This window comes from Paroedura picta, chromosome 2 (assembly GCF_049243985.1).
Source record: "Paroedura picta isolate Pp20150507F chromosome 2, Ppicta_v3.0, whole genome shotgun sequence".
Taxonomy (NCBI): Eukaryota; Metazoa; Chordata; class Lepidosauria; order Squamata; family Gekkonidae; genus Paroedura; species Paroedura picta.
In genome coordinates this window covers 40,365,539-40,379,944 of record NC_135370.1, presented here as the reverse complement: position 1 = coordinate 40,379,944, position 14,406 = coordinate 40,365,539, and the positions used below count along the sequence as shown (strand labels likewise).

Genomic DNA, 14,406 nt, shown 5'->3' with positions numbered 1-14,406 from the left:
CAAAAACAGTGAGTTCACAAACTTCTTGTAATTAACACAAATTACGTCACTAATAAACCACTTAGCAATTTACATAGGGATTGCCCTTGGAAGATTTCTGCAGGTAGGAGATTTGCTGCAGGTAGGAGATTTGCTGCAGTCAGCCTATTATGTGTATTTGGAAACACCTTTATTGGCTTCCACTCAATTTCCACATGCAACTCCAAGGGCTGGTTTTGATACTTAACAGGCTTTATGGGGTGGGTGTAGGGCAGGGATTCCCAGCTTTGTTGAACCTGTAAGAACTTCTGGTGTTGTGAGAACCAAGGGACCAAGGCCTATGAAGATAGGTTGAGGGACTTGGGAATGTTCAGCCTGGAGAAAAGGAGGTTGAGAGGGGACATGATAGCCCTCTTTAAGTATTTGAAAGGTTATCACTTGGAGGAGGGCAGGATGCTGTTTCTGCTGGCTGCAGAGGAGAGGACACACAGTAATGGGTTTAAACTACAAGTACAACGATATAGGCTAGATATCAGGAAAAAATTTTTCACAGTCAGAGTAGTTCAGCAGTGGAATAGGCTGCCTAAGGAGGTGGTGAGCTCCCCCTCACTGGCAGTCTTCAAGCAAAGGTTGGATACACACTTTTCTTGGATGCTTTGGGCTGATCCTGCGTTGAGCAGGGGGTTGGACTAGATGGCCTGTATGGCCTCTTCCGACTCTATGATTCTATCAGCCCCACTGAGTATAGGGCTGTATTTGTGTAGTGTAGTGGTTAATAGCAGTGGCCTCTCAGCTTGAGAACTGGGTTTGATTCCCCACTCCTTCACGTGAAACCCCACCTACGTCCCATGATATCTGTTGTGGGGGAAGGAAGAGTAGGTGATTGTAAGCCATTCCTTCAGGTAGTAAAAAGCGGGGTAAAGGTAAAGGTATCCCCTGTGCAAGCACCGAGTCATGTCTGACCCTTGGGGTGACGCCCTCTAGCGTTTTCATGGCAGACTCAATACTGGGTGGTTTGCCAGTGCCTTCCCCAGTCATTACCGTTTACCCCCCAGCAAGCTGGGTACTCATTTTACCGACCTCGGAAGGATGGAAGGCTGAGTCAACCTTGAGCCGGCTGCTGGGATTGAACTCCCAGCCTCATGGGCAGACAGTTCCAGACAGCATATCGCTGCCTTACCACTCTGCGCCACAAGAGGCTCATAAAAAGCGGGGTACAAGAAACTAACTCTCCTCCTCCTCCTCCTCCTCCTCCTCTTCCCTCCTTCCCAAGAAACATGTCTTTGTCATTTCAATATCATTTTTTTATTTCAGTTAGCATTTGGTTATGTGTATAATATTGTTTATTGCTGTCCTTATTTTGGATAAGCTGGGCTTTTTTCCTCTTGACTTAACTTTTATATAGTTTTTTATTTGCCATTTGGGGAAAATATCTTTTGTTGTTACTATGCAATGTGTGTGATTAATGTCTGTTCTATCCTGTTGGCACAGTATTTCTATTTCTACGCCATTTGTATTGCAATTTTATTGAATCTAGAGTTATTTTCTTACTTGAATACCTTTTTTGGGGAAAGGTGAGGTATACTTAAAAAAAATAAAAACAGATACAGTTCAGACGCATAATCATTATCGAATCAAGCAGATTTCAGATCCGTCAAATAACTGACCCAAACATCACACCAGTTACACCCCAGTTACATGCCAGTTACATCCTAGTTACACCCCAGGGACAAACAGATCTCCACACACAGTGTGTTTAACTTGTACTAGGCCATTGCTATAGTTTTCTTTCAGCAATGACTGTCAACATTAGCCTTCAACCATGTTCACTTAAAAGGAGAACAGATGTTCTTATTTGACTGAATTCTAATGATGAAAGAATAAGCCAGCCATTATTAACTTGGTATTCTTTGTCAGGCAGACTCTTTGGCCTCTTGTCAAATGATTACCCTATTATTGTTAACTTTAACTTTTTAAAACTAATTCAGCAGGGACTACAACGTAGATTTACTAGAACTAACATCTGTCTTCAGCATTTACAGACCTCATACCACGAGAACCAGAATGGTGAAGTAGTTAAGAGTGGCCGCTTCCAATTTAGAGAACTGTGTTTGATTCCCCACCCCTCCACATGCAGCCACTTGGGTTACCATGGGCCAGTCAGAGTTCTCGTAGAGCACAGTTCTGACAGAGCTCTCTCAGACCCACCTACCTCACAAGGTGCCTGTTGTGTGGAGAGGAAACGTGCTTGTAAGCCACTTCGGGACGCCTTCACGTAGTGAAAAGTGGGATATATAAAAACTCAGAACACCCTCCTGGTGTTCTAGTCATGTGACATTAGTGTCACATGACAGGAAGACAAGGAGCCAGCCTCTGAAACTGCCTGGGATTAAGAGCAATGGTCACCGTACTGTTTGGCTGCTCCTACCAGTGTGCATGCAAAGAAAGGCGGGGGGATGAACTACTTGCTCTACACGCAGCAGGTCTTTGTAGCAGGTCTGTCCAACAAATACGGCAGGTTCAAAGCAGCCAAGAAGGTAGAGATCTTCAATCCAGCTGAGAGTCCCAAGCCATAGGGCTGAAGACCACAGTACTCAAACACTTCCTGAATTGACTATTTTGTTCACAAAATCAATATTTGCTACCTCTTAGACCAGTGGTTCTTCACCTGGGGGTTGGGACCCCGTTGGGGGTTGAATGACCCATTCACAGGGGTTGTGGCAGGGCAAGCAGCTGGGCCAGGGGGGGGGCATCCACATAACAGCCTTGCGGGGTAGATCGAGATAGAACATTTGTCTGTCTGGAGCAGCGGAAAAGAGCAAGATTGGTATGGTGGGACAAGAGGCAGAACAGAACTGAGAAATGTTGGGGTAAATTTTTATATACAATCATAAACAATGGATCTTCACGCCATTGGTCAATTTTGGTTTAATTTCTGCGAAAGAACACTTGCTTAATTTTAAGGTTGGGGGTCACCACAACATGAGGAACTGCATTAAAAGGTTGCGGCAAAAGTAAGATTGTGAACCACTGTCTTAGACTAACAGTCTTATTTTAACATGAATATCTTACCTGCAGGATTTGCGTGTGGCTCATATCTCCATTGATTTCATTGGAGAAGGACACCAGATGTTCTGGGAAAAAATTCTGCCAAAAAGAAACAAAAATGAGAGAAGGTCACAGAAACTTCAGGGCTTCTAACTGACCTTGCTGAGCTGAAGGCCTGGAATTAGATTCCTTTTGTGTTCCATTATTAGGACATTTTCAAATGGGAGGCCACATCAGCAATTTGTCCTGAAAAATTATGGTCTGCACCCTTCTCTTGCAGCTCTGCTGCTTACAGCCACACTAAATTGCTACCAGTTTTGACAGCAGCATCTAGAATGGCTGTTTCTTCTACTCATTGCTGATACAACACAAAGGGGTTTACAGTGCAGAACCTCAAAGGGAATGATATTCAAGCCAATTCATTTTCTGAGGGGTTCTCCCAGAGGAATAACGGACCAGAGTTCTCTCATAAAGAGAGAGGATGAAGGATGCTACAGACCCAGGATCAAATAATGATAGGGTTTGCCAACTCTGTGTTGAGAAATACGTGATCTGGGGGGGAGGAGTGGTTTGGAGAGGAGCTGGACCTCGGAGGTGTACAATGCCGGTGAGTCCACCCTCCAAAGCAGCCGTTTTCTCCAGTGGCCTAGAAATCAATTCCAATTCTGGGAGAACAGTTCTAATAGGACTCTTAGCCCAAGGTCACCCAGCTGGCTGCATGTAGAGGAGTGTGGAATCAAACCCGGCTCTCCAGATTACAGGCCGCCATTCCTACCCACTATACCAAGTGATCAATTTGCAGTGGGGAAAGTCAGGTAGGTGAGCCAAGTTAGAAGAACCTCCTGCATGATTGCTATGCAACAACAGTTGACCGCAACAGAAAATAAAAAGACCTCAAATCCCCTCCTAATTGTTTCACTTGTCACTCTGTTATTTTTTTTATTCTTAAACCCCAACATTTAGCAATAATCCTTTGGACCTGTCCTCAGTAGTGAGGTTCTCACAGGACAACATGTTGGAGCAGTAGGAGAAGCGTCAGTCTTGCTTCACGGCACCAGCCGGGCTTCAAAATGACTCCCTGCCCACCCTGAATGGTTGTGATGAGACGGCCAACAATGGAACCAAAGAAATACACAGATTGGTTTTTACTTGCCGCGGGGTTTTTGAAGAACTCGTATTTGGCATAGTTTTTCCTAAAACAAATCCTATTGCCGTCTTCAATCCCCCATTTTGACTGAACCTCAATCACCACTTCGTGGTCTTCTATTATTCTTTCTGTGGAAGGAAAGCAATCAAACAAACAAGGAAATCCCATTACGTATTTGCTGTTACAGCACTGTGTTCACAGGTGCTGACTGTCACCATGGCTCATGTGGCACCTTATGTGAGGGAAACATGGTAGAACCACACAGCCCTGTTTTGCTGCCTTTTCACATTGACCTCTGCTCTGTTACCTTAGTACAGGGGTAGTCAACCTGTGGTCCTCCAGATATCCATGGACTACAATTCCCATAACCCCCTGCCGGCATTTGCTGGCAGGGGCTCATGGGAATTGTAGTCCATGGACATCTGGAGGACCACAGGTTGACTACCCCTGCCTTAGTATACACTGCAGGCACAACTCCAATTGTATTGCAGAAACGGCATGGGCAAGTGAGCTTGTTGATGCTGAATTGCTTATTTACAGAACTATTTGGAAGATCCAGGGTCTCTTACGATGCTTAGTGCAATAAAGTTTGCTTGGAAGATCCAGGGCAAAACTCACCATGAAAAAACAACACACGAAGTATCTATTCCCAGTTTTGGCTTTGGGCCTAGCCGACTCCAGAATCCTTATGATGAATCAATGATTGCTTAATGACAAAAAGCAGTCTGCTCATTGCTGGCGTCCGTAGCTGCAAAACTGCCATAAAGCATGCAGATGGCATTAGGAGGATGGGTTCTTGATTCTCACCATCTCTCATCTCAATCAGTTTTTGCCCTGCATCTACCTAACCTTAGTTAAGGTTGCCTGCTATGAAGAAGAAGGAGAAGGAGAAGAAGAAGGAGAAGAAGAAAGGAGAAGAAAGGAGAAGGGAGAAGGAGAAGAAGAAGAAGAGTTGGTGAGTTGGTTCTTATATGCCATTTTTCTCTACCTGAAGGAGTCAAAGTGGCCTACATTTGCCTTCCCTTCCCTCTCCCCACAACAGACACCCTGTGAGGGAGCTGAGGCTGAGAGAGCCCTGATATTACTGCTCAGTCAGAACAGCTTTATCAGTGCTGTGGCCAGCCCAAGGTCACCCAGCTGGCAACATGTGGAGGAGTGCAGAATCAAACCCGGCTCACCAGATTAGAAGTCCGTACTCCTAACCACTACACCAAACTGGCTCTGTCAGCCCTGGAGAACTTGGGCCACTGATTTCTCTAGTTTTGGCGTGGGTCTTAGTGAAAGGTAAAACAGTTACGCCATCTCTAGTGCTCAGAGCCATAGATCAGATGATAGAGGACCTGTCATTGGATGGCGCCGGAGGGGCTGGCTTAGCTGGCGGCTACTACGGCTCCTCTGATTGGGCAAATGGACGAGAAGGATGGGGGAGCAAGCTGGCCTCTATTTCTTTTTGCCGTGGTCGGAACCTCATTATCGCAGAGTTCTGTGGGCTGCCCTGGGAATAAGGCGCTCCTGGACGTGGGATGAGGGAGTCCTAGCCAGAGCAGGAATGGAGAAGGGGAGCTTTGTGACCTGGACTTCTGCAAAGTTGGGTCGACATTAGTGGGCTGAAGCACCTAACTTCTTAGCCTGGTACCAACTGATCTACAGATCGGTCCCGGTCCCTGGACTGAGGGTTGGGGATCACTGAACTACTGCCTCAGATCAGTGGATTGCAACTGTTAAGAGAATAACTTTTGGATTTGTGTAGACCTGCAGTGTGATCAAACACCAAACTTTTGACCCACTTTTGTGAGGTCGGAATGGGTACCAAAACAAAAAGAACTCCAGTAAAAGAGAAACCCACAGGGCTCTGTTGCCCACATGGAGTAGCCTTATTGGTCATGGTCAATATTGTCACTTCTGACTGGTAGTAGCTCTCTAGGTCTCAAGTAGATGATTTCACATCATCTGCTCCTTGACCCTTTCAACTAGGACAATGTATATGCAAAGCCAATGCTCTAGCACTGAAATGAAAGCCCCATCTCAACCGAGCCTTACAATACAGTGATGTGATGAGATGGTCAATAACCAAAAGGTGGTGAGAATCTCAGCAACTTCCCAGGAAAAGTTTTAACCAATCCAAGTTTTGGGACTTACCCAAAGTTTTGACCAATTTAGGCCCAAGTCCCAATCCTCAGTCAAGGAAACCTTCCTATAACAAGGAAGCTGAAGGATGACTCAAACCAGATCTGCCATCTTGTAAATACAGCAAGGAGGTGCTCAGAGACCTATGACACACACATCCCATCCAGCATGCTTGTCCAACAAATTCATGCAAATAAGAAGGTCAAACAAAGACTACGTTGTTCTGAACGATAGCTTTAATTCTTACGGCAAAGGAAGAAGTTGAAAAACTACTTTGAAAACTGAGCCAGGTCTCAAAAATATGCTGCTTGTGCTAACTTACAGAAAGCTTTCAAACGGGTTTGACATTTAAGCGTGGTTACATGGGATGGCATTGTGACATTTATGAAAATGCCACCGTTAGGAAACTTGGAAGGTGGAGAAAGTATGTTTGCAAAAAATAATATTAAAAAAAGCTTCATGGCCCTCCTCACTAGATAATATTAACTCTTTAGCAGGCTACATTACAGATTACTAGATAAAGGAACACATGTCAGATGTTTTATAACATCCTCCTGTAACCAAAGTGCTCTGTGTGATACTGTGTGTTCTCCGCAACAATTTCAAACCAGTTTTCATTAGAAGAAGAAGACAAAGAAGAAGACAAAGACGAAGAAGAAGAGTTGGATCTTATATGCTGCTTTTCTCTACCGAAGGAGTCTCAAAGTGGCTTACAGTCGCCTTCCCATTCCTCTCCCCACAACAGACACCCTGTGGGGTGGGTGAGGCTGAGAGAGCCCTGATATTCCTGCTTGGTCAGAACAGCTTCATCAGTGATGTGGTGAGCTCAAGGTCACGCAGCTGGCTGCATGTGGAGGAGCACAGAATCGAACCCAGCTCACCAGATTAGAAGGCCACACTCCTAACCACTACACCAAGCTGGCTCTTGCAAAGGAGTACATCAAATTATCACACAGAGCTGGAAGAAACCGCAAACTGCCATCCAGTTCAGCCCTCCAACTTCTCAGGGATTTAAAAAACACACACTCCTGACAGGTGCTCATCCAATCTCCTCATTAAAAAGTTGGAAGCATCAGCTGGCTCAAAGTGAGGCAGCTCGCACACTATGCAAAACAAACTGCATTCTACACAATCAACAACATTTGAATGCACCACAATGGTTGCTTCTTAAATTTTAAGTTCAGTTCAAGGCACTGGTTGTTAATTTATAAGGCCTTCCAGGGCACACATCTTCACAATACTGTCTCTTGGTGACAGCTCCATTCTGTGGATCAAGGCTTATTACGGACAAGTTATATTTTTGCATGGGACTGAAAAAACAGGGTCACTGCAAAGAATACAAGACAACAGACTTGCACATGGCTTTGTAATAGGTTGTGCAGACTCTGCTCTGGCATCAGTTATCAGGCAAGAGATGAGCAGGAGTGTCTGCCACTGCCTTCCTCCAGACAACAGGCCCAGTCTTCCTTCATGGGCTCTCATTCAAGCACCTTCTCTGTTCATCGGGTCATTCTGAGCTTAACATGCTGTTTGGTAAGCTACATATTGCTATTACAGGCTGCCAACTCTGGCATGGGAACGATAGCGTATCTACAGTAGGGGAACCAAGCATGTACCAGATGAAGGGAAGTGCAGCCCAGGCCAAGCATGCCAGGGGAGATGCCATGTGGGCAGAAACAGCAAGCAAGCCTCCAGTGCTTGATGAACCAGCCACAGGAGCTTTGCCAGCCCAAAACCAGCTGTGCAGGACCAGGTGTCCTTGGCCAGACACCCCCCTTGCACCCAGGAGGGCAGCCAGACTCACGGCATGAAGAAGCCCAGCAATGGTTCTACCGTGAGCCATCCAGGTGTTCTCACCTGTGGCGAGAGGCTTGTTGGTCATGGGCTTGCAGATGGCAAGGGCACTCCCTCAAGGGCATTCACCTGGAGCCTACGTTCTGCCGCATCCCTTTTGCTCGGGGACCACTCTGGCTGGGGCTGTTTCCATGCCAAGATAGGCAGGAAGGAAGATGGTGGTAGTGGCTTTGACTGGGTGCTTCCAGGTGGAAACAAGCCCTGCTCCCCCTCTCCCCAGTGCCAAATAGGCTAGGTATGCCACTGCATGGGAAGTTCCTGGAGATTTAGGGGCAGTGCCATGAACCAGTACTGTCAGGGGATCTCGGGAACAGTAGTCCATGGACATCTGGAGAGCCACAGTTTGGCAGCCCCTGAATTATATGTTGGTAATCTTAGTTATTCGTAGAATCAATTATTCTATTGAACAATTTATCAGAATTGGAGCTCCTTTAAAAATTGAGTCTGGATTCTCCTATTCTATCTCCAGAACAATTTCTCACCTACATTGTATCTATGTAATTATGTAACTTCTGCAAGGGGATTGTGTGGTTTCCTTGTTCCCAGGGCACACACGTGTACATGTGTGCACACACACATGTGCACATAGACAGAAACATGAGTATTAACAGGGGACAGAGCCACCAAACTGCATTTTAATGTAGGATGCTGCTGCATCCACAGAATAGAACTGTACCTGAACTATGAAAGAAGAGAACACATAGTTAGAAGATATGGCCAAACTCCTGGATTAGTACGACAGACAGTCCCAAATCCTTGCAGCCCTCAAACAAACATACAAATCAAAACTACTAAAAGCCAGTCAAACATTGAGCTAAAAGAATGGGGAGCTTCCCGAAATTCTGCACTTTTTGCTGAAGAGCCGTGTCCGTAAATGAGAAACAACAGCTACACCCAGTGGACATGTCAAAGTCCTGCACCTCTTTGCTACAGGAAGACTTCAAACACACACCAACCTGTTGAAAAGTTGCCACCAAACTTAAGCAAGGATATTACCTCTCAGTGCGCCTTCAATCTTTGCCACACGGTTTAGGTTTAGGCCATTAAATTTCATTCAAAATTCAGACTCCATCTGTACTCTCTACCGCGGCAGTGGAAAAGGCTCTGATCCCTTTATAAAAACAAATCTCTGTTTCGGCCATTTTCTGCATAGCTGACGGAAACAAGTTGAGTGGCTGCTATTTCCTGGCCACTCCTGTTCAGGGCTCCTCTCCCTCCCCCTTACCACACGGAACAACCTCCTGAAACCCATGCTATTTCTCACTGTGGCCTTCTCCATTAAACCACCTTCCCAATTAGCATGGCCTTCTGGGAATCTGCTGCCTTGTTCAGCCTGTTCTCATCAGAGACAGTGTTTTATGAGTACTGTTTCTAGGAATACCACAGTGGGACTAGAACATCTCTTCTACAAGATCTATCTGTTCTATTTGCAAGCACCACCGGAACTGGATTCTTTCTTTCTTGAGAAGATACTTTAGGCATTTTCAGGCAGCCCACTGCTGACATGATGTGTTAGAGAGCGTGCAGCAGGTTCCATTATGCTGCCCTCATGCTCTTTTGGCCCATTCCACACATGCTGTAATAATGCACCTTCACTGTGCTGTTGCAGACAGATTTTCCTGTGCAAAACAGGAAATCTACTTCAAAAGTGCACTGAAAATGCATTACCCAATTTGTGCTTGTCTGACTTCCATGATGTGGAGTTCATTTTCACTGAGCAACTCTTGACAGATGGGTGAGATAACTAGGTTTTTATATCCCGCTTTGGACTACCCAAAGGAGTCTCAAAGCAGTTTACAATCGTCTACCCTTCCTCTCCCTGCAACAGACACCCTGTGAGGTAGGTGGGGCTGAGAGAGCTCTGAGAAAACAGTAACGGGCACGTGACGGAGTGGGGAATCAAACCTGGTACTCCAGATTAGGGTCTGCTGCTTTTAAGTACAACACCAAGCTGGCTCTGATGATGACAGGGACACTGCGGGAGCAAGCATTTTGGGTGCAATGTTCTTCCGCCACCCCTTGCCATTTTTGTGGGTTTATTCTTCCATTAGGGTAAGGAATCAAGCTACGTGGTAATTATGCCATGCAAGGTTTTCCTTCCTGCCTGCCTGCCTTCCTCCTTTACACCATTCCTTTCTTCCTCCCTCCCTCCCTCCCTCCCTCCTTTACACCCTTCCTTGCTTGCTTCCTTCCTCCCTCCTTTACACCCTTCCTTCCTTCCTTCCTTCCTTCCTTCCTTCCTTCCTTCCTCTCCTGCCCACTCTCCTTCCTTCCTTCCTTTTGAAAAGCCAACATACAAGAAGGGAACTTTCTTTTCTTGTTGCAAATAATGTTTAGAACAGTATGTTTAGAACATTATCTCCCCCCCCCCCAAAAAAAAGAGGCATTAGAAGACTGATGTTGGCCGCCTGACAGCGGCTCGACTCAACGTATTAACAAGCAGCTGGCACCATATTACAAACTCCCTGCCCAGAGAAGAGAGTGATGTTCTAACAATTAGCATGGTGTGTAAACACTTCACACACACATTCATTATAAAAGCCAACATGTGATTATTATTGCAAATAAAAGCAGCGTTTTCAATTGACTATGATTCCGAGGCGCAGACCTTTCACGCATGGGCCATTTCAACAGCTGGGAGGGGGGGGGGTGTCAAAAAGCTGGCAACAACTAAACTAGCACAACGGGATCCCAAAACCAGGAAAGAAATGGAGCTTGTTACTATTTCCGTGAAATTACTTCATTTGCTCGACCAGAGGAATCCTCCAAAAATGTAATGTTCATCCTGGGGATTCTCCGTGGCAAATTTCGGAGAGGTGGAATAAAGGGCCTCCTCTGCTGGGCCAGGGCCAGGGCAGGAGCAGGCCTCCGTCGCTGTGTCACACCCCCTCCCAACACACACCCAACACTGGGTTTCACTCTGGGGTGGCCCACCTGGTCTCCGCACTTGCCTGCCCGTCGGACCCCTTGGCCAAGCTGCTCTCACACGTAGCTTGGCTGGCTGCTGCGGTCTCAGGGTTCAGCCACGCTGGCTCACCAGGGGGGGGGGGGCATAAACCAGCTCTCCACATCCCTTGGCTGGCCCCAGAGTGGCCAACCCCAGCCTGGAGGGGAATGCAGGAATCAGACTGCAGGATTTTGGGCCCCCTTTCATGTGTATTGCAGGGGACTCCCCCCATGTTTAGGGCAAAAGCCACAGCAATGCCCCCCTCCCATGTGTGCTGCCCCCACACTTCCCTTTCCTCCTCCATATTGAATGCAAAACAAAAAAATTCAGGCCAGGCTTCATAAAGCTGCTTAGCCAACAAGAAGTCACTTTGGTCCTGTGTCCTTGCCGGGTGGGTGTGTTGCAAGCGACTTCCCACCCTAGCATGGCTCTTAATTTTGTTAAACGTAGGCTCACAAGAGGTTGCCTGGGCATGCAGCGAGGGGAAGCACCATGCCTGCAAAATAGTCCAGTCTCCATCTCTTTCCCTTCTACAGTCATACTGAGAAGGGGGCAACTGTGGCACCTCCCCTTTGACTCCCCCCAAACAGCTGGAAGGGCACAGGATTGTGCCCAAGAAGGCACAGCACAGCTCTCCATCCTCACCCAAAGGTGGAGCAGTTGCAAGGCAGGAGGGGCTGAGGGGAGAGAGTGCCCCCCCCCAGTTGTCATCCCCTCAAGCCAGAAACGGCCCAGTGGCCTACTTCGCTGGGCTGGGAACAGAACTGGGGCAGGCATCTGCCACTCAATCACCAACACTTGAAATGAGAGTATTTATCCCTCTGGACTCCAGTCGCTACCATGTGTGACAAGCCTCAGTCAGAAAGGATTTTTATGACCCGGGCCTCTCCCCTTTCCACCCGCTCTAGCATATCATTCCCCATTTAGGGGGGGGGGCAGGTTGGCATGACCATATGTGGTCCTATCACCTTATATTTGTTTTTATATATATAGAAAAATAACTCTCATCCAATTGACGAAGCCCTCCCAGGGTCATAGAATCATAGAGTTGGAAGGGGCCATACAGGCCAACTAGTCCAACCCCCTGCTCAACGCAGGATCAGCCCTAAGCATACTAAAGCATCCAAGAAAAGTGTGCATCCAACCTTTGCTTGAAGACTGCCAGTGAGGGGGAGCTCACCACCTCCTTAGGCAGCCTATTCCATTGCTGAACTACTCTGACTGTGAAAAATTTTTTCCTGATATCTAGCCTATATCGTTGTACTTGAAGTTTAAACCCATTACTGCGCGTCCTCTCCTCTGCAGCCAGCAGAAACAGCATCCTGCCCTCCTCCAAGTGACAACCTTTCAAATACTTAAAGAGGGCTATCATGTCCCCTCTCAACCTCCTTTTCTCCAGGCTGAACATTCCCAAGTCCCTCAACCTATCTTCATAGGGCTTGGTCCCTTGGCCCCAGATCATCCTCGTCGCTCTCCTCTGTACCCTTTCAATTTTATCTACGTCATCATAACACCCCAGGGTTGAGAAAGCGTGACCTAGCTCATTGCACAAGCAGCCAGCCAACTCCAGGGGACCTGGAACCTGAAGAGGGTTCCAAAAGGCCAGGGCCCAAAAGAGGCTGAGAATGGCTGCTCTACTGTGCTTCAGTAGCCGCAAGGGAGTGGCGGGATATAAATCTAATAATAATAATAATAATAATAATAATAATAATAATAATAATAATAGCTTTATATGATACTGTTTCAAATGCCAGAAGCTGCCAATAAAAAGGCAAACGATATGTATTTTTTAATTGATATACCGCCATCCCAGCAAAACAAGAAACAAGAAAAGGTATGGTATTCCCAGGGTTGTTCTTTTATGGGTTTCATCTGGCAGTTGATTTTTCAGAATGGGAATAAAAAGGGCCAACTTCATATTATTGCTCAAAAAACCATAAGCAAAGCTCCCCCCCCCTCTTCCCAGACCTAAAAAGATACATGGGGGTGTCCTTTGGTTTTAGGGTGACCATCCTGAGGTTTAACAACTTGTTTCCCTTTATTTGCAGGAATCTTAGCAAGGTTCTGAAAGTGTGATTAAGAAGCAAAAGCACTGTTAGATTATATGAGACCTGGGTCTTATCGCACACCTAAATCTGTACTTATTGAATCCTGTACAAATGATTATTTTAACTGTAAGTGGCAGTTTCCCCTTTGCCTCAACTGGCATTACAAATGTAGTGTCAGATTAAAAGTTCCATTGCTTTCACAATTACTTAATGCAACACCGCTTCAGAACGTTACCGCTAAAGCCAGTGTGGTGTTGAAATTAAGAGTGGCGACCTGTAATCTGGAGAGCTGGGCTTGACTCCCCGCTCCTCCGCATGCAGCCAGCTAGGTGACCTTGGGCTAGTCACAGTTCTCTTAAGGCTGTTTTCACAGAGCAATTCTCTTAAGAGTTCTCAGCCCAACCTTCCTTACAGGGTGTCTGTTGTAGGGAGAAGAAGGGGAAGGTGTTTGTAAGCTGCTTTGGGGCTCCTTCTGGTAATGGAAAGCGGGGCATAAAAAACCAGCCCTATAACACACTACTAGGACCGTTTTGTTCGGCCAAGCTTGTAGAAGTTGTAACTTGGCGACGGCATTAGCAAACTTTAAAATCAAATCTCACCCGAGATAATTTATGACCCTGTAAGAGGATGTTGACAAGTCATCTTCAGTAGAACAAAATGTAATTTAGAAGACAGACATCCCTGGCCCACAGAGGAATACACAGCAAGGTAACACTTCCATGTCTGCTGCGCATTCAACAATGCCTTTGCTGCAGTATTTTGTCCAGCTGTACTGAGGCAGGTGCTAGAGCAGGGGTAGTCAAACTGCGGCCCTCCAGATGTCCATGGACTACAATTCCCAGGAGCCCCTGCCAGCATTCGCTGGCAGGGGGCTCCTGGGAATTGTAGTCCATGGACATCTGGAGGGCCGCAGGTTGACTATCCCTGTGCTAGAGTCATGGTAAGTGAAACCCTGTATAAATAGAACGGGGGGGGGGGGGGGAAGAGTTGGATGATCTTCAGAATATTTTTCAGACCTCCTGAAACTCTGAATAAGTTGTTCAACCGTTTCCCACCACCTATTGTAAGAAAAGCAGACAGGGTTATGTGCAAGGCTCTTGCACCATGCATAGCAAAGTCACTTATGAGACTGTATTAGGGCAACAAAGCATGGCAGTGTGGAAATGTACCACATGAAGCCTTTTAGGGGATCACAGAGAAGCAGAAGAGGAAGCATGGCAGTGGAATGGACAGGCAATTCACAATCGTATCACAGG

The 14,406-nt window shown here is 46.6% G+C and overlaps 1 protein-coding gene across 8 annotated transcripts in view; it reads right to left on the bottom strand.

Annotated features, from left to right (window-relative positions):
* Window positions 1-14,406, bottom strand: part of GRB14 (growth factor receptor bound protein 14) — a 74,728-nt gene that overhangs the window by 19,025 nt on the left and 41,297 nt on the right. For all 8 annotated transcript variants that reach the window (XM_077319877.1, XM_077319876.1, XM_077319875.1 and 5 more), the window contains 2 exons: window positions 4,181-4,302; window positions 3,052-3,126 (listed from right to left, as the gene is read on the bottom strand). In XM_077319877.1, coding sequence (XP_077175992.1) covers window positions 3,052-3,126; window positions 4,181-4,302 — 197 coding nt within the window. The remainder of the gene's footprint in view (window positions 1-3,051; window positions 3,127-4,180; window positions 4,303-14,406) is intronic.